Source organism: Triturus cristatus, chromosome 3_2, assembly GCF_964204655.1.
Source record: "Triturus cristatus chromosome 3_2, aTriCri1.1, whole genome shotgun sequence".
In the NCBI taxonomy this organism is placed as follows: Eukaryota; Metazoa; Chordata; class Amphibia; order Caudata; family Salamandridae; genus Triturus; species Triturus cristatus.
This window is the reverse complement of record NC_140584.1, coordinates 101977751-101999884: the sequence shown is the minus strand read 5'-3', so window position 1 is coordinate 101999884 and position 22134 is coordinate 101977751. Positions and strand designations below refer to the sequence as shown.

The window sequence follows — 22134 nt, the reverse complement described above, 5'->3', positions numbered from 1 at the left end:
AGAAAAATGATTAGACCTACCTTGTCCACAGGTTTGGTTAGCAGTTCTCTTTGGGTCATACTTACTGCCGTGTCAGACCAGGTGCCACAGTGATTCAGATCTGGTTCTCACTCCAGCCGCTTAGGAGCAAGGAGTCAGCTTTGTAGTGAGCAGTGCCAGAATGGGGCAGCAAGAGGGTAGGGGGTAGGGTTGTCAAACAGCTTCGTCCCAACTCATTCAGCCTCTTCAGTGGTTTCCTAAACATGCAATCATGCATGGACTTTGCGGCTCACAACTGGACAGGCACTGCCACCCTGAGGTGATGAGAGCTGGTTTAGTCCTGGCATGAGAAGCTCAGTTGCCCATCCCCCCATGTGTGAAGGCCGTTAAAGGCACTTGGTAAGTTCCCTGCCACAGAACACAATCACATTTACAGATATTATCTAAAAAAAATGTATACCGTTTTTGTGTTTTGGTATGTGTTGTCACTTTAGAGCAAGGTTCACCCCTCTCTTTTCTTTCAAATCGTTTTCTAAGTGTCTCCATTTTTTTCTCAAAGGTTTCTGGAGAAATGATTTTGGCAAATAAATCCGAAGACATTTTAGCAAACAGCGTCCACATTGCTTGGCAAATTCCACAATATGTGTTGATCAGTGCTGGGGAAGTAATGTTTTCCATCACTGGCCTCGAGTTCTCCTACTCTCAGGTACTTGTCATGGTTTCTTTCAGAAGTGAAAGTTGCATTTCTGTAGATTGAAAAAAGGGTTATGTTAGCATTTTCTCTGAAGAGGAAATGTGTTCATGTTTTCCTTATGATACTGTTGGATAATGCCTTCCAGTGACATGCTATGTTTATATGTTATAATCATATGCTGTTATCTCAAAATGGAATCTATAGTGTGAAGTTAAACTATTGCATTTAAAATGTATACATTTTAATGTATTTATTTTTTATGATTTTGTGTCATAAGATTGTTATGTGATGTTATGGCATTTCGTTATGTATGTTATGATCCTATGATATTATTTTATGAGATGTGATAATGTTACAAAGATGTGATATTATTTATTTAGTTTAGACACACTGAGCTAGGAAAAGGCAAATTCCTGGCAGAAGAGGTAGATTCTTCATGTCTCTGAAGAATTTCAGGTAGTCACACTCCAGTCTAGGATGTGCAACGAACATCCTTAAAACTTTTTTTGTTTGTGTATTCAAGGCACATATCGTTCTACACGACCAGAAAAAAGTACTGACAGAGTCAATTTGACAATTTATTATTATCACCAGTTTCCACATAGCCGGTAACGGACATTGCCTTTTGTACATTCCCAGTAACAGATACTGAATATTTTTTGTGTGACCTGTATTGGATTTTACAAATAACCTATGTACTAACAGATCAGTTTGTAAAATTCCAAATCAGAGTGGTTTGCAATCAATCTATTCATGAATATTCCTATCGGTGGCTGCCATAGCGATGGCGGCCTGCAAGGGTCTGCAGACCACCATGTCTGTGATCACCTTCTAATAAAGTTCACTTTTTAAGAATGCTGCACGTTTCCCTTAACGTTTTCAATTCTAAGTTTGTTTTAGACAACTGACCACTCCCCAACACGGTTTTTTTACATTCACAAATGGAGAGCAGTCCCAAGCAGGCTCCTTTTCCTTTTGTGAATAAGTCGTCACACCAATTCAGCAGTTGCCCACTTCTCCGTCTTTTGCTACTGGATTACAGTGGCAAACCAATAGTATATCACATACCGTTTTGAAATTTGGAAGGGACACCCAAAACACACCCCATCCAAATAGCGAATTGTTATCCATTATCAATTCCATTTTAGGAGTCAGTAGAGGTTTTCAGACTCCAAAATACATGCACATAGGAGATGAATTAGCATTGAAACCACTAAGGTTCTGGCATAGGCTATGGACCACTCCGGATCTGTCACACTATAGACAGGAGCTGGAGCAGGTAATGAGCCTCTGCAATGCAGATAAAATACCTTGGTTGGCTTTTGTAAAACGAGAATTCCAACGCTTGGGTTTGCGCGATATGTGGAGTGATCCGGAGAGGGGGTGTTCAGCGCTATCCCGTAGGACTTTGGCAGGGCTCTTCAAAGAGAAGAGCTTGAACTCGGCACTATGTACTTCTAAAGCCGGCACTCTTACTGTATCATTTTTGGCCTCCAAAAGTTCCTATAATTTTGAGGATTTTATGGATATTGTTTTTCCAATTTTATCGAGAAAACTTTTTATTCAATGGAGATATGGCACTCTCCCTCTTAAAGTGTTCACAAGCAAATGGTCAGCTGCACTAGATAAGATCTGCCCAGGTTGCAATTGTAGCACGGAAGATGAAATGCATCTGCTCTTTTTTTGTCCCGCCTATAGTAAACATAGGAAGTATTGGCTGATCCCGCTATGCAGAAACTTAGGTTTTAAAAACTGTCTACAATCATTTAGAATTTTAAAGACTAGTACCTCAAATCCTGTGGTGTTTGCGGTAAGCAAGTTCTTGACAGCCATGTGGACGAGAAGGCGTAAACTAATATCTAGCTAAGGCAAATTGGGGAAAACTGTATGTTCATAATTTTTCTAACCACAAATATGGATACTATGGTTATTTGTAAATTGCAACCCAATGGACTTTTTTGACGTGATTTTACATTTACTGTACATATTGTTAATGATTTTTATTGCTGTATCTTTTATGACCTATAATGGTCGAAATAAAGAATTTTTGGATTGGACATGCACAAAGGCATATTTGAGGCGTAAACTCCAAATCAGAGTGTTTGCAGCCATTAAAATGCTGGATACACCTGAGCCAGTATTCTCAATATCTGCATGCTTTGCAATATGAATTCTCAGTAGTCACATACACACACTAGTTGGGCCGCCCCAAAGATCAGGAGCTAGAGCTGCGTCAATCAGACACAATTCAACCATTGGCTAATCTGAAAGAGCAGGATTGCCTGTCCACACAAATTCCCATAGTAATCGATAGATGTAATGGAGCTGGCTCAGGACACTGTGCCCCAGCCTGCTGTTGCTGCTTTGCATGTTCTGACCGATGCCAGTGGGGTGAGTGAAGAAAGCCACTTTTTCTGGTGGAGTGTTGATCTATTCAGACTCATTATGGGACAAGATTCATGCAACCTAACTGTTGTCTAACATGCATGCACCCGTATCACTAAACTCTATCTAACTATGGTGTTTACTGTGGCCAGTGGCTTTAACATCAGCACCACAATTCTTGCAAAGTTTGAAACTGGGACCTGGAGCGCCAAGTGTACTGGCTAGGAGTTGGGCTGGAGTCTGACAATATTTATGACATCATGCTTTCAGAAAAAAAAAAGAAAAGTGAATGGGAAGGGGGATTGCCTCTCTCTCTATACAAAACGGTAATTCTTCTTGTGACTTGTATGCATTCATAAAACATACACCATGCTTTTTTGAACACTGGGGAGCCTTCAGCACTTGGTTGTCACCCTGCTATACCTCATGGGGATCAACCCCCCCACCCTAGAATTGACTTCTCCACACTCCTTTCTTTTAATTTGCCCAGTGTAGCTAAAACTGACAATTCAGTACATATGAGACAAACAATGGTATGTGTCGAAGCAAGCAACCCCTCAATGGTGAGGGGCTCCTGCACTACAGAAGCTACAGCATCCACAATTACAGCCCTGGGAACAACTGGTGGAGTAAAATTAGTAATTGGATTCATATAGGCTTGTCACATATAACCTTGAACAATAACGTGAGAGCAAAGACATATTGAAAGAGTAAATAGTGCTGCTGGCATGGAAACGAGGAGGCAGCAAGAGAATCATGACCCTTATTTGCCATCAGTATTGACTGATACATTGAAACAGACTTTCTCACCCATTATGTGCTTTAAAAGGAGAGAAGCAAAAGTAGGTCTCTGCCAGTGTCAAAGAATGTTAGTAGATTCAATGCTTTAGTGTGTTTAAACACCCTTATGGGCTGGCCAGCACTAACGGCTCCTACCCATCCCTGGCTGATCCTTTTCAGTACTCTAGGGCAGCGCTTCCTACCCCTTGTATCAGGATTTGTGAAAGGATTGTCAGTAACAAGAAGAAAGTAGGCCTCTAGGAGTCCTGTTTACTTTTCGGGCTGCCACCCCTTGCCTCTCCCATACATCCTCAGCAAAAATGTGTAAGGGTTTGAGGGACGGACAAGGAGTCCACATTGTGGAGTCATTAGGGGGTACAACCGTGTCTGATGTCACTTTTGCTACCACTGGCCTATTGATGAATCAACATCCATACAACTCTCATGAAGTTTAATTATGGACTAGAATGACCAATAATATTTTCTTATTTATAAAAGAGAAAACTTCAGATGGATGCCAAACAATGCCAAAACTGTTGTGTTTTCCAAGCCTTCTTTGTACAGCCGACCGCGACTAAGATCTCTGAGGGTCTAAGGTAACAGATTGCTAACATACTGTTTTGTTTTTCTCCCAGTCTCCTGCAAGTATGAAGTCGGTTCTGCAGGCAGGTTGGCTCCTGACCGTGGCCTTTGGAAATGTCATTGTGCTTATTGTCGCTCAAGCAGGCACGATGGCTCAGGTATGAATGTTAATTTCATTGTAAGCTTCGTCAAGAACGAACCACATCAAACTTCAGATGTTTAGTGTTTCTACTGGATTTGGCAATTGATGCAGGAGGACGTGACATTTTAATTATATATAAAGAGTTACTACGTAAGATATCAAATGCCAGGGAAATCTGCATAATATTATTTATGTGAGACCAATGCTGGTTGGGAACATTCACATACAAAATAATGTGAAAGCAATTATGCAGTTAATCAAAAGAGAAGTGGTGTGGCCTTGTAGGTACCTTTTGGGATGGCCTTATACCACATTATCCAGAGGACTTGCAGCTCCTCATCACTGGTCATAAATCAGAAGGCTTTTGCTCGTTCAAGAAATTCATGAGTTATCTAGTGGTTATTGATTGCGAATACCGATTAAATGCTTGTGTGTTGAGTCTCTTACAAATGGTACCTTAAATAAAAATACTGTTTTAGCCATAACCTGATCACCCACACACCACTAATCTACTAACCCTCCAAACGCTTACACTACCACCTGAAATTAGCTCAGTAGCACCCACCACCCTCGCACTATCACTCAACAGAAATACCCTATAAGCGCACATCCATCCAGGTGCTCTTTACCACCACAGCACTGCAATAAATACCACCTGCAATACCATCTCAAACCACTACATGCAACCACACTAACCAGACACATGATGTCAGTATTCGATCCCACCACTACACAACATTCCAATACAAGCACTCAGCCAAGTATCATTCCTCCCAACAGCACCTCAGTACCAACCCATAACAACACACTAACAACCCCATTTTCCAGATATTATTTCCCACCACAGAACCACCTTACAATACCAGAAGTTCATTCATCGCTACACATAGATCAATACTACACTACTACACTCATCACTGTGACCCCAACACTGTTCTATCAACTTACAGGCCCACAGTATAATAGTATCATCCATAATCAACCTACTGCCAAACTCGCCACTAAGCTACCACTTCCCACCACTAAACTACTACCCCTATGAAGGCACTATGACAAAACAACTCACATTATCTACTCCTGCCCCTGCCAATCTACCACCATATGCCACTACATTATCAATTCATAGCACCTAATTACACCTACCTCTGCTCCACTATCCCTAAAACGACACTATAAGCTACACACGGAACCAACTTTACACTGCAAATGTACAGTGTTAGAAATGGGGTTTCTAGTTGGCAGAGGTTTGCAACCTGCCAAGTAGGGACCCTCACTCTAGTCAGGGTAAGTAAGTTACACACCTAAGGTAACCCCTGCTCACCCCCTTTGTAGCTTGGCACAGAGCAGTCAGGCTTATTCCGTAGGAAATGTGTAAAATATTTGTACACTCCCACACAGTAACACAGTGAAAACACTACAACATAACTGCACACCAGTTTAGATAATAGCCAATATTTACCTGAACAAAACAAGACCAAAACACCAATTCTCCAACATACACAAGTCAAGATAATAATTTCCGAAGATTAAAATAAGTTGTAGTTTTAAAAATCAATGGTTGCACTTGATCAGGACAAAGTACCATAGATGTGTCAAAAATCAAAGACAATGTGATTTGCAGGAGAGGTGAGACGCCAAGAAGCAGGTGATGCGTCGGTTCCTTACTGCTAGGCAAGGGAGTAGATACGTCGTTTGTGGGCACAATACCTTGGTTCCTTACTGCGATGCAGTGTCAATGAAGAAATCAGCACGCAAGGGAGATGCGTCGAAAGTCAAGTCATGCTGTGTCGATTCCACAGCATTGAAGCAGGCGTTGCGTTGGAGTCAGGCGATGCTTTGCGGACTTCGTTGATGCGGCGCTCGAGACTCATGCAGCGGCCATTCTTCTGGCGTTTTGGCGGTGCTGCGCCAGTTCTGAATGATGCTTGGAGTCAATGCGTGGATTTTCTTCCTAGTATCACCTGAACTCACTTCCAAGGGCCAAGAAACTGGATTTGCCACTGCTTGGCAGAGTAGGACTCACAGCAGCAGCGCCCAGGTGATTGCAGGTGAAGTATTTGATGGCCCTGAGACTTCTTAACAAGAGGCAAGCTCAACTCAAACCTTTGGAGAACCTTGGAAGGAGGACGTAGAAAGCAAAGTCCAGTCCTTTCCAGGACAGAGGCAGCAATCAGCAGGCCAACACAGCAAAGCAAACAGCAAGGTGGCAGTCCCTCCTCACGGCAATCCAGCACTTCTTTCGGGCAGGATGTCCTCAACCCAGAAGTGTTCTGAGAAGATGCTGTCACAAATCCAGTACTTTTATCCATTTCAGCCTTTGGAGTTGTCAGACTTCAAAGGAAAGTCTTTGTGGTGCACAAGACCCTGCTCTTCCCTGGCTCCAGACACACTACAGGGGGTGGAGACTTCTTTGTGTGAGGACAGGCACATCCCTATTCAGGTGTAAGTGTCAAGTCCTCCTACCACTCTAGCTCAGGAAGGGTCATCAGCCTAGTGATGTTCCATCAGTATATGCAGGGCACACCCCAGCTCCCTTTGTGTGACTGTCTAGAGTGAATGCACAAACAGCCCAACTGTCGTCCTGACCCAGATGTGTATTCAGAGACAGATAGAGGCACAGAATGGTTAATGTAAGAAAATACCAACTTTCTAAACGTGGCATTTTCAGACCTGCAATTTAAAAACTAGCTTCACTAGAAGATGTATTTTTGAATTGTGAGTCCAGATTTCATATAAGCTCCAATTTCATATAAGCTCCCAATTGGAAGATACACTTGCAAGATGGTGCAAGGCAGCCACCACAATGCAAACCTATGAGAGATATAGGCCTTGCTGTAGTGAAAAACACATTTAGCAGTTTTTCACTACAGAACAGATTTAGCGGTTTTTCACTACAGAACATGTAAAACACAGCAGTACATATCCTACCTTTTAAATACACTCCATCATGCCCATGGGGCTACCTGTGACCTACCTTAGAGGTGCCTTATATGTAATAAAAGGGCAGATTGGGCCAGGCAAGTGGGTGCACTTGCCATGTCGACATGGCAATTTAAAACTGCACTCACAGACTGCAGTGGCTGACCTGAGCCATGTTTTAAAGGGCTACTGAGTGGGTGGCTCAATCAGTGCTGCAGATCTACTAGTCGATTGATTTACAGGCCCTGGGCCCCACTGGTTGCCGGGTACTAAGTACTTACTAGTAAATCATATTTGCCAATCATAGAGAAACCAATCATGCATGCTTTACAGGAGAGAGCATTTGCACCTCAGCATTGACTAGCAGGGGCAAAGTGCCTAAAGTCCTAAAACCAACAAAAAGGAAGTCAGAAAAATACGCAGAGGAAGGCAAACATTTTAGGGATAACCCTGCAAAAACGGCCTGGTCCAGGTATTAATATACATCAACAACAAAACATAACACCACCTTAATACAATACCACAGCACTTCAATATCACAATATAGTGCAGCAACACAACACTAACACAACATGTACATCAAAACAACCAAAAACAGTACAGCACAACAATATTACAGACAAACTACAGACAGCACAACATAATATCAACAAAATAAAAATATAATAAAAAGCAAAATACCACATCACAAGGACGACACAGCAACAAACATCAACACAAACCCAACTACACACAACCACAAAACAGAAAGTAATAAAAAAGCAACATAATAAAATCAGAAAAGTACAACACAACAATAATATTGGAAATTCTTAGCATTTCAACCCCTTCCTGCTAACTCTTTTCAACCTTAGGTGCTGAGTCCATTTTTGAAGTTTGAGGCACTTTGGGCCAGATTTACAAGCCCATTGCGCCACTTTTGCTTCACTTTTAACATGGGAAAAGTGACGCAAATGTGGCGCAAGGGGCTTGTAAATCTGCCCCCTTGTGCTTAGACTTTCATGACTTTTTTTCTATACATGGTATCCAGGCCAAAACTGTGTCCTTTTTACCCACATCCTTGGGATACTAAAGATACCCAGGGTTTGTAGGCATCCCTGGAGGAAACAGAGAAAACAGCCCAAAGATATATCTACATTTTGTATTTTTGGGGGAAAAGCCCTGTACAAGAGAGCATATGGCCACAGAAGGATGTGGTGACTGAAGGATGAAGAAATAAGATGAATTCTCTAAAGGTAGGTTTATTAGTTAGATAAAATGAAAGGAGAACCACACAGTAATTATATAAAAATATGTATTTATTAATATAACACTCCCTAGTATACTCTGCCCTAGAACAGAACACAAAGCACACAATACGAGATCAATAGAACAGTTGTAAGTAGCACAATATACAGTGGGCTCCAGGGGGAGACCAAACCATATACCAAAAAACTAGAAAAAGCCCTGTACAAGAGAGCGTATGGCCACAGAAGGATGTGGTGACTGAAGGATGAAGAAATAAGATGAATTCTCTAACGGTAGGTTTATTAGTTAGATAAAATGAAAGGAGAACCACACAGTAATTATATAAAAATATGTATTTATTAATATAACACTCCCTAGTATACTCTGCCCTAGGATAGAACACAAAGCACACAATACGAGATCAATAGAACAGTTGTAAGTAGCACAATATACAGTGGGCTCCAGGGGGAGACCAAACCATATACCAAAAAACTAGAAAAAGCCCTGTACAAGAGAGCGTATGGCCACAGAAGGATGTGGTGACTGAAGGATGAAGAAATAAGATGAATTCTCTAACGGTAGGTTTATTAGTTAGAGAAACTGCATAGCGAGCTGCAGGTGGCACACAATAGGCAGCAACTGACAAGCTGTTCAAATAAAGCATTTTTTAGGGGAACTTGGAACTTACAAAACGTCGCATCATTCCAGTTCCCAATAATCTACAACCAGATACTGTGAGAAGTTGGCCTGGTATATGCTGTCCACTAATTGAAGTGGGCACCGTGCACCAGTCCAAACAACCCTTATGATGTATGAGGTCAAAGATAACCTTTAGAAAGGTATCCTAGCGGTAGCTGTGGAGAGCAGCCTTCAGGCTTAATCTTGAAGGAATGTAAAGCAGCTTGTTTTACCAGAATTTCACCCTCTGTATTAACTAAATGAAAGGAGAACCACACAGTTATTGTATAAAAATATGTATTTATTAATATAACACTCCCTAATATACTCTGCCCTAGGATAGAACACAAAGCACACAATACGAAATCAATAGAACAGTTGTGAGTAGCACAATATACAGTGGGCTCCAGGGGGAGACCAAACCATATACTAAAATAGTGGTATACAACCACGACTCGGGTCAAGACAAGGTCTGGAACACGTAGAATCATTTGGACCCCAAGGAATCACCCACAGTGAGTAGATAGGGACCCCACAGAGGATGGGTGCAGTTTGCTAACACGACCGCGGGCTCCGTACAATGCTATGGGGAAGTCGCGGTTACAATTTTACAGTTTAAGGACCCTTCTAGGAGGACTTCGAGGAAACCCTGTGGAACTTCAGAGGTTGGAGAGCCACCCCACTTGTGGAGACTGTAGTACCTGAGTTACCTATCCCACAGGAGCTGGGTGCATAGGTCTGGAGTGGTGTCGGAAACCGCCATCGTTCTAAATGGAGGGCTGCAAAGAAGTGCTGCTGCCGTGAAGGTGAAAAGGTTCTGGTGGAATCAAAGCCGGGATTCTGGATGAAGCGAACCTGAAAGCAGAGGGGACAGAGTCAAGGTCACTTCAGAGTGCTCGCGGGGCTCTGGAGACGAATGCCCACCGATGTCGGGTGCTTCAGGTGCAAAGAAGGGAGGCTTGACTCTGCAGCCATGAGGACCAAGAGGTGTTGACGACAACCAGGGCCCAGATGTGAGCTGTACCATGAAGGATGTCGAGTGCTGAGGGGTCGGTGTCCGGCTGGAGCACCATCAAGCCTTGGCAAAAGCAACCCACGCAGGAAGGTCAAGCAGGTTACGGTGTGGACCAGCAAGGTCCAGGGGAAGTCCCAAGCAATGGGGAGGCAGGGCATGTCTGGAGCAACCAGGAAAGCCCAACAGAGTTCAAGATGACCCTCAGGAGGACCCACAGGCCGAATGAGCAGGAGTCACGAGGTGACCTCAAGCAAGATTACAAAGCACCAGCCCACGGAGAACTTGGTGTGAGGAGGCCGTAGTTCCTTGATGGAAATACTGCTCATGGTCAGGACTACACAGAGTCCCAGGCACAAGCTCAGGAATAACCAACAAGCATATATATTTGCAAATAGACGTGGTGCACAGGGGTTCGGGTAATGCAGTACCCACGAAGGATACTGGCCTCAAACTTGCTGAGAGGGCAGATCAACCTCAGGGACTTTCGAAACCCAGCTTCTGTGTTGCTGGAGTCATCAGAGTCCGCAGGAGCTCAAGAACAGCAGACCAGTCTGTTGCATTGAGGTGCCTGTGAATGCAGGGGAGTGAATCCTTCACCCCAAGGGTGATTCTTCAGTTGTCCTTAGTGCACCATAGGTCCTGCACAGAGCCTGTATGGAGCAAGGACACAGACAAAGCTTTGGACAAAAACACCCTAAACCCTTCCCTTTCCCTTTCCCTTTCCCTTTCCCCTTCTCACCCACCACCCGTGTTCCAAGTCCTCCATCTAAGCTAACTAGTCTATGCCTGGTCTCGGTCTCTATTCCGCTTGTTGCGTATCAGAGGGGCGTAGTAAGCGGAGATATCGGGGGCAGGTCATTTCCCAAAATTCAGAGGCCAATATGGATAGAAAGGGTTGCCACACTTCAACATATTTGGATCCCTCCCCCGCTATTGTCAGTGTTAGCTTCTCCATTCCAAGTACATGCCACTGTCGGTGTTACCAGCCTGTGAAGGTTGGGATGTGGGAGGTAAGCCAGTGTGTGAGTATATTTTGCATCGCTGTGCCAGCGCAATCGCTATCTGGCGGCCTCTGTGGGAGCGCAATGGGTAGGTCAGAGGATTTGGGAGGCCTAAAAGAACATATGTAGGAAATCGTGGAATTTCAGTATCAAAGTATTTATCTACTTCGTCCAGTACTTGTTTCCAATAGGATTGGATGTGGGCGCACTCCCATAAAAAGTGTACCAAAGTGCCTACTTGTTCACAGCCCCGCCAACATGTCGCGTCTCTAGTGTGGTCCATGGCGTGGAGACGCTCAGGGGTATAATACCAGTAGGTCGCTATCTTTGTGAGGGTTTCAGTGAGTCCCATGTGATAGGCTGAGTGACGTGCTCTATAGTATATGCCCTCCCACTCTTTATGACTGAGTGTCCTGCCCAGTTCCCTCTCCCAGCGTGCCCGTCGGAGCTATAAGTGTGAGCATATCTGGCCTGTAGCATCTTGTATAAATCGGATATTATCTTTTTGTCTGTTGTGCGTGTAATAAGCCATCGCTCATAGGGAAGAAGGTGTCTATCAGCCATGGAGCGGACCTGATCATTGAGCGCCCAATGTCATGCTTGCATGTACCTAAGTCTCTCCACCTCAAGCATCCCATATTCTTGTTTAAATTGGTAGACAGGGATAACCCCCTCTGCGGTATACATGTGGTATATGAATCGACACCCAGAGGGTCGCCGCCTCGCAAAAGCTACTGTGTCCATACCCGGGGTGAAATCTGGGTTGTCCATCAATGGAGTGAGTGGAGACAGGAAAGTGGTAAGTTTGTGCTTAATGTTGGTTTGATCCCATATCTCCATTGGGACTCGCGTGATATGCGAAGCATATAGGTTTGGGGGTCAGTGTTGTTTGCGAAGAAAGGGGATTTCCTGTAGGGGTCTGGCAGCTATCGCCTGATCCTGGAATAACCAGTGTTTCTCTGACTCCCAACGACTCCACTCAACCAGGAGGCGCAGTTGTGCTGCCTGAAAGTAGAGCTGTAAATCAGGGAGTCCGAGTCCCCCTCCCTCTGGGGGGAGTGTCGCCAGCCTCTGCTTCAGGCGCGGCTTCCGACCATTCCAAATGAACTGGGCAAGTTCTGATTGCGTCTGCTGTATCCAGCCCAAAGGTGGCCTGAGAGGAATAGTATGAAACAGATAAAGGATCTGTGGTAGAATGGTCATCTTGATTGCGGCTACTTTGCCTAGCCACAACAGAGGGTAATGTTTCCATTGACCCAGTTCCCACCTGATTTTCTGTCGCAGTAGCGTGTAGTTAGTAATAGCTGTTTTTGAAAGAGAGGAGGCCAACTGGATCCCCAAATACGGGATCGCGTCTGTCGCCCATTGAATGGAGAACAGGCTTTGCAGATATTCCCGGGTGGACCGCGCCAGGGACAAATCCAGGGCAACCGACTTGCCCATATTCAGTTTGAACCCGGCAGTTCGTGCAAAGAGATCTAAGTCTTCTAGGCATGCTGGCAGTGCGCCCCGCGGATTAGATAGTGAAATCAGAACATCATCAGCGTAAAGACTGATCGTATGGGTATAACCGCCAAATTTGATCCCGGTGATCGATGGGTTGAGCCGCATCTTTTGGGCCAATGGTTCCATGTAAAGAGCGAAAAGGAGGGGCGACAAAGGGCACCCCTGCCTTGTGCCTCTCTCAATGCTGAACCGGGAAGATGTGTGTCCGTTTACTCGAACTGTAGCCATCGAGAACTTATAGAAAATCAAAACATATGTGCAGAATTTCACGCCCATCCCCACTCGTTCCAGAACTTGCTCCAAATAGGGCCAGTGGACCCTATCGAACGCTATTTCGGCATCGATAGCTAGCATCATGTATTCTCCCTGTGTGCGTGTGGCTTTTCGATAAGGTGGAGGGCTTGTTTCGTGTTGTCAGAAGTTTGGCGTTCAGGGCTGAAGCCTGCCTGATCCAGGTCAACGAGACCAGGCATATGAGGCGCAAGGCGGGAGGCTAGAATCCCTGTGTATAATTTAAGATCTATATTAAGAAGGGAGATAGGGCGGTATGCCCCACACTGAGCCTTGTCCTTTCCTCGTTTGGAGATCACTGCTATGGAGGCCTCCAGGAGATCTCCCGGGATCGCACCGGGCTCCGAGAAGGAATTAAAGAGTCGAGTGAGGAGAGGGGCGACCTGAGCACAGAACTTTTATAAAAAACAGCAGAGAAGCCATCTGGCCCGGGTGCTTTCGCTAGTTTGAGGCGCACAATAGTGGCAATTACTTCTTCTGGTCGAACGTCTCTATCGAGGTAGTCGGCTTGATCTTTAGTTAGAGCTGGTAGAGTGATGGAGTCGAGGAAGGCTGCCCCAATTGAGCTCGCTAGTGGAGAGCTAGCGTAGAGGTTGGCGTAGAAATCACGGAACGCCTCGGCAATGTCGCTATCCTCCGGGACACGCTTACCATCCCTCTGGAGAATTTCCTACACCCTCTGCTTTTGCCTGGTCTCGCGTAGTTTATGAGCGAGAAGGCACCCGTACCTATCTCCCCCTGTATAATAAGCGTGTCACAGTCGCAAGGCCACGAATTCCGCCCTATCCTGGTCGAGCGCCGCAAGTTGTTGGCGCACGGCCTTAAGTTGCTTCCACACTCGGGGGGTTCCCATTCTCTGATGCATCTGCTCCAGCTCTCTGGTTTGTTGGGTGAGCTCTTCCCGCTTGCGCCTGCGCTCTACATTGTCTGCAGCTGAGATGGCTATTAACTCCCCCCTAATGACTGCCTTCAGTGCCGCCCACTGCGTCGCAAGAGTGGTGTCAGTATTAGTGTTGTGAGAGAGGTAGTCAGTGATGACGCGCTGTACCCGCTTAACCACGTCCCTGCGATGCAGCAGTGTTTCCCTGAGGCGCCATTTCCTAGGAGGTTGATGGGCAGGTGGGAGGGAGAGAACAGTGGTCACTGGGGAATGATCTGAGAGGGAGGCGACTCCTATTTCCATCTCTGTCGCAAGCGCGTGTACGGGCGCGGATGCCAGCAGATAATCCTACCGGGCGTACGATTTATGCGCATTGGAATAATAAGAGTATTCGCTGCTTTGGGGGTGGAAGCTACGCCATAGGTCGCTGAACCCTAAGTCATGTAAACAGGTCAGACCCTCTGTGGAAAGGGCGCCTGTCTGATATGTGCATTGACATGATCTATCTAAGGTTTTGTCAAGAACCAGGTTTAGATCTCCCCCTAGAAGAATGTGGCGATCGGACGTGGCTGAGGCTTCTATAAGAGCTGAGTGTAAGAACCTTTCCTGGCCATCATTTGGGGGCGTACACTGAACCAATAGTGAATGTTAAACCACCTATGGCAAATCTATAAGTCAATAGTCTACCTTTTATCTCAGCCTCCTTGTGTAATACCTCCCCTTTAAACAGATGGGCCACCAGGATAGCAACCCCGGCTGTTTTAGTTGGACCTGAGGAAAAGAACTGAGTTGGGAACTTCCGAGACCGGAGGCGGTGACAATCTTTAGACAAGAGGTGCATTTCCTGCAACAGGCAGATATCAGCTTGGGTATGTTCCATACACAAAAGAACCGCTCTGCACTTCACCAGATTATTAAGACCTCTCATGTTTAACCCCTTCGGTGCTCATGACGGAACGGTTCCGTCATGAGCCACGGTTGAGCTGTGCTCATGACGGAACCGTTCCGTCATGACCACGCCCGCGCAAGATTCCGTCAGCACAGCGGCGGAATCTGCGCAGCATGGAAGGGGTTAAGGTGAGTATTTTAAGCTGGGTAGCAGGCATTCACATGGTAACAGTATAAAAAGCAATGGTGGGGCGCTGAATCTGATACTATCAAGGCGCAGGATATGCTCTCGCCCTAGAGTGCCCATGTGGCGTGGGCCTATGCTAGCGCTGAAAGTAAGGTGGACGAGGAACACTGGAACCCCCCCAAACAAAGCCACCCCCCTAGAAGGAAAAAATTGGAAAAAAGAGAACAATAACATATTGTCCATCATCCGTAGGTGATGTGAAGTGTGGCAAATTGGGGTAATCGGCCAAGATTTTAAAAAAAACCCTCCCGACAACGGCCCAGAGCCAAAAACAAGCAATCAGTCGACCATTTGACTTCGTAAAGTTCAGCCAGGTTGAGATGTAGCCAGCTCTGTCGATGCAGTTTCAAGCGCGGCTTGCTGGCCCTTTGTGATTTCTGCGGCAGGAGGTTTCCTAGTGCGACGCCTTCGGCCCTGTTGATGCCACCGGGGCTTGGAGTCGTTCAGTTCCATTTTGGGGCCCTCCGTATCATTCTCCTCTGTAGGGGAACCCACGCCCAGCAGGCGGCAGGCCTCCGTCAGGGATCGTAGCTGGCACAGTTTATTGTCAATGCGAAACACCAGTCGAAACGGATGGCCCCAGCTGTAGGAAATATTGCGCTGTTGTAAGTAAGCAGTGATGGGTCTAAAGGTTCTACGTTTTTGCAGGGTGAGCGCTGACAAGTCCTGGTATAAAACTGGTGTCTGATCGCGAAACATCAGGGGGTGTAGCTGGCGGGCTTTTTGGAGGATATCTTCTTTGGTGCGATAATCTTGCACACAGACCAAAATGTCTGGTGGCGGAGCCGATGGGGCCCGCGGGGGACCCACTCTATGTGCTCTGTCTAGGCGTAGCTCCGTTTCTAGGGGTCTCCCTAGGATGTGATTGAATAGCTCCCTCGTATATCTGAAAAGGTCCTTTGTGTCGTCTTCTAGTTTCACTCCCCGAATCCTGATATTATGGCACCGGGAGCGGTTTTTCAGGTCTTCGAGGTGTATCTGAAGGTCAACCTGCTGGTCATGAATCCTGAGGACCAATTGTTGCAGCGCTGCTAGTTGGTGTCCCTTCCGTTGCTTTTGTCCTTCAGCTCGGCGACTCGTTGACCTATGCCATCCACGTCCCTGCGCAGCTCCTTTATTTCCTCTGCGAATTCCCTCTTGAGCATATGGATGTCTTCCCTTAGCGCAACAAACATAGATTCCAAGAAGGCTTTGGTGATCGGTTCCATCCCACAGGACCGGGTAGTGCTTGATGCCATGCTGGTAGGTTGCTGCCCTGCTTGTGCCTTTGCGAACAGGTCCTTCAGTGTCTTGTCTGTGCGTCTCCGGGAGGTGGACATGTCGTGCACAACTGAGTCCCTGGGGATCTATGAGCTGGCTGCGTTCCCACTAGGTACTGAGGCCACAACCCCAGGTAACGCCTGGATCCGGGCAGGCTGACCCTCTCACTGTATTGAGCGTTTGCGGGCAGTAGGGTCCAATGATAGGTGTGACAGGGTGATGCTGTGGCTATGTAGTCACCAGCGGGGGGCCTGGTGTCTCTCTGTGTGTGTCCCCTCTAGGAGGCCCGACTCTCACCCAAGCCCGCTGATGGCTCACCATTATCAGAGACAGTGTCCCTCGCCGCTCCTACCCGCCACAAAACTGCACACGTTAGGCTGCACTTGCCTGAAGGTGTCCGTTGTCCTGTGCCAGACCGCGCGGAGCTCCAAGCAGCCGGTTCCTCTTCTGCCAGGTCTCAACAGCTGTAAGTCCCGGCGTTAGGGGCCCCCTCCAGTCTCCCTGGGCTCCCTGCCGATCTTGGGTCCGTCCCTCTGGCTGTCGGGTCCGTGACAGGGGTATGCTGCTCTCTACGTGCTCCAGGCTGGTCCTCCGCCTCCCGCCTCCATGCGGCCAGCATCGAGTCAAGTTGCCCTGCACCTATATGGGGTCCGCCGACTCAGATCTTCCTCCGCCAGCCCTCCGAGGTTCGCCCGGCCAGGATGCCTGGGGAAGGCCGCAGCAACTCTTAACTCTTCCTAAAATGGCGGCCACGCTGGCAGTATGAGTTTGCCCCTACCCCCCACCGTGGGGCAGGGAGCCGCCCAAGTGCATGTGTCTGTCTCCGCCGCTCCCCCCTGCTGCGTGGATGAGCTCGGAGAAGGAAAGAGGGGGGGCACACGCCTGAGGTGGTCCGCTGTCTCCCAGTTCTGCATGGGGTCCCCCCGTCACCTGGGGCCCATCCCAATGCTGGAGTGTTCAATTGGGCCCCCGAAGTCCTCGATCAATGTCCGATCGGACAGTGTCCCCCTGTTGCGGTGCTCTGTGGGAAGCGGGTCAATTCCTCCACGTTGCGCCAGCAGAGCCTTGATACTGGGCCTCGCGGTGGGCCCCGCCAAGGCAGGCCGCTCTCTTTCCCCACCCGGGAGATCGCCTGGCAGCAAAGCCCAGATCAGGCCGTGATGCGTCCCGCCAGTTGTGGCTCACTTTCCATGCTCAATGAGTGGCAGTCGCGGGTCTACCCGTTGTGCCTTCGCCAAGCCCCACTGTCTCTGCTCCGATCAGGTAGGGACCTCCGATGGGTAGTGCTCCTCAGGTCCGGCACGTGCAATGAGCCCACTTCACCCCGTAGCACATCCGCTTCTTCAGGCCTGCAGTCGGCAGCTGCCTGGCCCCCGTCTCTCCGCACCTCACCTTGGTCCGCGCCAATAACGGCGCTCGAGTCCCCTGCCACGTCCCAATGGGAGGGCCCAGGATCGCTGCTGGATCCTCGACCATTTCAGCGCATGGCGAGGTTCAGCTGGCCTGCTCCCAAAATGGCGGACTGGAGCACTCGTCACTTACCAGCTTCACTGTCGGACCAACGCCAGGCTCCCCCTTGTCTCTGCCGTCCTCGATTGCTTTCTTGAAGGATCGGGCCCGCAACGCCGGGCACTGTCACCCTGATGTTGTATGGGTCTGCCGCTTCGTCCCCCGGAGCTCCCTCGGCCCTGTCAGTAGTCTCTGGGCCTCTCCTCGCGGGTCCGCTGGTGAGTCGCGATCACAACTGTTTCCTCACGCCATTGAAGGTATGCCCTCCGAGGTCCTTTAATTGCCTCGGACCGGTGCCCCACAAGTGTCGCTACTGCAGAGGCCCCGGTGCTAGAGCCGACATCAACTAAAACGGCTAAAACCCGGTGCTGTTGAAGGCTGTCGGCGGGAGCTCCGGAGCGACACCTCCGCTCACGCCGCCATCTTGGCAGCGCCCCCCATGAACTACTTTTAAAGGTTCTATTCTTGGCACACTCCGATAGCCCTATTCCCACCACATTTTTTCCCTTGGCATTAGTAAAGTGATATAGGCACACAGCTTCCTCTGGCCCTCCTGTCTTCAACAGTGCTTGATTTGTGCTAGTGGTTGGATGTGGGGACACCAGTGATAATTTATGGTGACCAAGACTTATATTTTTAATCTCAGACTTTGACCAAGAGAGTGAAAGACAGGAAAGGGAAAAGGAAAGAGAAAAAAAGGAAACAGTGACAAGGGGAAGAAACATGGGTGAAAAAGACCATGAAAGAGTGAGATAAAGAGGCAGGAAGTGCACAGTAGAGAAAGGAGGCATGAGATTAAATTGTGACTAGACACACTAGATATTTGTCAACCCCTGGGTGATACAGCACTGGTTGTGGGCTCCAAAAAAAACCTTCTACCCCTGCATCTAGTTTTCTTGTCTTTTTTTTTTTGTTTTTACAAATCAAAGCACTGGGCTTGTTTAGTTTAATAATAATGCTGGCAGCAATATATAAGTATTACCGTAATATACTCCTTACCTCTTTCCAAAAATGTATCAGTTTAAAAATATTTTTCAAGAATGTCAGTTTAACTTAAAGAGGTTTGTAATTAGAAATGCATTCTATGTTAACATTATTGGAATTGTAAACAAAATATACATTTAAATGGAATATGCTATTTTCCGTATCAGCATACTATGCCTTTTTTCAGTTCTCAATTTTCTAGGCTCAATATAGCAATTAGAAATATAGTCAACAGCAAGCACCTAAATGCAGTGGGCTTAGTGGTTGTGGGGAAGTGGAGAACCATAAATGTGAAGCATAACCGGAATCATGGTTTGTTGCCCTTTTGCAAATTCTGATATTAAGTTATCTTGCAGCACAGTAGTCTTACACTATTTGCATTTTTGTTGCAGTGGGCTGAGTTCGTCCTGTTTGCAGCTCTTCTCTTTGCTGTCTGCATTATTTTCTCCATCATGGGATACTTCTACATACCGGTGAAACCATCTGATTTAGAGGAAGAAGTAGAAGAAGATAAAGAAGAAAAGAAGCAGCCACCTAGTGGTGAAAACATGCTACAGCTGATGGAAAAGAAAACCAAGCTATAGGTTACCCTTGTTTTGCAGGGCATATCTATGTAGATGTTATATTTTGTGTTCAAATTGCCATTTGAAATACCAACCCACAAAAGACTGGCCCAAAAATGCTCTTAAATTACAAACCTCATATGCCCAGTGGTGGTTCCAAGCAAATTGATGGTTCTTCTCTCACTTAAATGAATGGGTGGAATTACCCAGGGAACCTATAATGATGGTGATGAAATTGGGCACCTTGTAAAAAGGTGGCACTTTTTGGATGTGAAATTAAGAATTTGTCAATGTGAATGACACTATTTATAAGTTGCACTAACTGCTGGGGGAATGCACATGGTTTCTCCATGTACTGTGATTTCATTCATTAAGTTATTGCTTCTTCTGAGCTAACTCTCTACCCTTTTTCAGTAATGAAGAAAGACAAAAAGCAAGTTGAAAAATACTTTGAATTGGTCATCCTATCATTTTTATCCTATTGCCTTGATGTCTAGAAAGGCAACTAGGCCCAACAGGGCACATTTTCTGGTTATGACCAGTGTAAAGAACATGGATAGTCTGTAACAGAAAGTTCACACCATCCATCCTCAAAACATCTCCCACATGGTAACCCTGACCACTGGCCAATAGCCTTTCTTTCTCACATAAGAAGTTGGGACCCAATCTATGAAAATCCCAGGAAAAAAGTTGGACATTTACACTCTGCATGTGAGGAATATTTCAGATGTGTTTAAATTCTCAAAGCATTACAGGTCTTTAAAGTATCACAAGTAGGGATGGGGGAAATGCCTAAAGTCTCTCTCTACACTTCCCAAACAACTTCTAGCACATCCATGAAATGAAGCTAAAAGCACGAAATCCGATGATAACCATGATCTAGTCTTTTGGAAAACAATACTATACTGACAGAACTTTGCTTTTCCACATGATGTGAAATCCCAAGACTTGTGGTATTCTCTTCTAGTTTCAATTTGCAGCATCCTTGAGCACTTCGGGTGCCATATTGACCTTCATGCTGTTCAAAATGGGCAACAAGAAACACTGTTGAGAAGTTAATGTGGTAAAGTAAACCAATTTTTTTCCATCTTTTTCAATTGCAACCTGTTAAACTACCTCTGAAACCTTTATAACAATCCTCTGGGATCATGCAAGTACCAACTCCTTTTAGTTCTCTTTATGTCTTGGTTTACCAGGGTGTCTTCTATGAACTTTCCGAATTAAGTGAGATGCATAATGTTTCGTATGGTTTCCCATGAACTTTGGACCATATAATTTCTAGTGGATCAAATATTGTAATTTCAGCCTCAAATAATGATTGTCAAAAGAATTGACCAGAGAATTGTGAAATACCAGATATATCTTCATGGTGTCTAGAATTTAATAGCATCAAGACTGATGATCCTGCTGGTTGAAAATGGACCATTAAATATGGGCTGCAATTTTAGTTTTCCATGAAGTTTGCTGCGTTTTGTGGATAACAATACTTTGTCTCCCAACTGGTAGTTGGGAGCTTTTCTTCTTCTGACTTCCTTTTATTTGTATTTAGTTTGGCATTCTTCAGATTTTCTATGATGGTCTTATTGTATAGTATTCAATTGTGTAATCGTTTCTTCAGCACATGGATTCACAGAGGGTTGATTTAATTTTCTTGAATCAAACATGGATGATAACCATGGAGCCCGAACAAAGGAGTCTTGCTGAAATATGCTGAATAGAGTTGTGGCAGAATTCCATGAGCTTTAAATGAATTACCCAGGATGACTGGTCTTGAATAAAACATATGAACTAAGTGTCTATTTCTTGATTTATCCTCTCCATCTGATCATCCGTTTGTAGATATGTTAATGACAGTTGATGCAGTATGCATCTCACAAAGAAAGAGGAAGTAACAAGGAGAAATAAACATATCTCTGTGGCAGGTGCACCATTTTTATGCAATCACAGTTTTACTATCTTAAGTAACTCTGGGATTATGTAAAATACAGTGGGTAGATGCAATGGAACCCCCATGCTCCAAGCTGCTGTGTTGAATTTCTTAACCAAGTCGTTCAAGGTAGCACAAAAAAACTCCTTGCATGGCTTTGTAAATCCCATTTCAGGACTTCCGTTACCTTGCGATGACTTGCTCTACATCAGGACAGTGCAAGTAATTGTAGGTATAAAAATATAATGTGTAATCTGCCCTCAGATCAGTGCTATTCTATCACCTCCTCTTATTGACTCTGGTTTTGGTTTCTCAGTGTGATTTATTCCTAAATCATAAACCAAACCCCAATCAAATAAAGATTGTTGTGGAGAACAAGCCCCGAGCTACCTCAACAGCCGGATCAACTTCTACGCTCCCAAACGCCACCTCCGATCAGCCAACCACGCCCTCGCCGCCGTCCCCCGCATCCGAAGAGCGACTACAGGAGGAAGGTCCTTCTCCTACCTGGCCGCCAAGACCTGGAACTCCCTCCCTCCCGACCTGCGCCTGACCCAAGACCACCTCTCCTTCAGGAAGAAGCTGAAGACCTGGCTGTTCGAGCAGTAGCGGCACCCCCCCCCCCCCCAGCGCCTTGAGACCCTACGGGTATGTAGCGCGCTCTATAAGTGTCCTTG

General features: G+C 46.2%; 1 protein-coding gene across 1 annotated transcript in view; it reads left to right on the top strand.

The window, feature by feature from the left end:
• SLC15A2 (solute carrier family 15 member 2) overlaps positions 1 to 21322 on the top strand; it is a 452967-nt gene extending 431645 nt beyond the window's left edge. The window contains exons 21-23 of the mRNA XM_085647327.1: positions 539 to 685; positions 4474 to 4578; positions 19360 to 21322. Coding sequence (XP_085503453.1) covers positions 539 to 685; positions 4474 to 4578; positions 19360 to 19551 — 444 coding nt within the window. The 3' untranslated portion in view covers positions 19552 to 21322. The remainder of the gene's footprint in view (positions 1 to 538; positions 686 to 4473; positions 4579 to 19359) is intronic.
• The last annotated feature ends 812 nt before the right edge of the window (positions 21323 to 22134 follow it).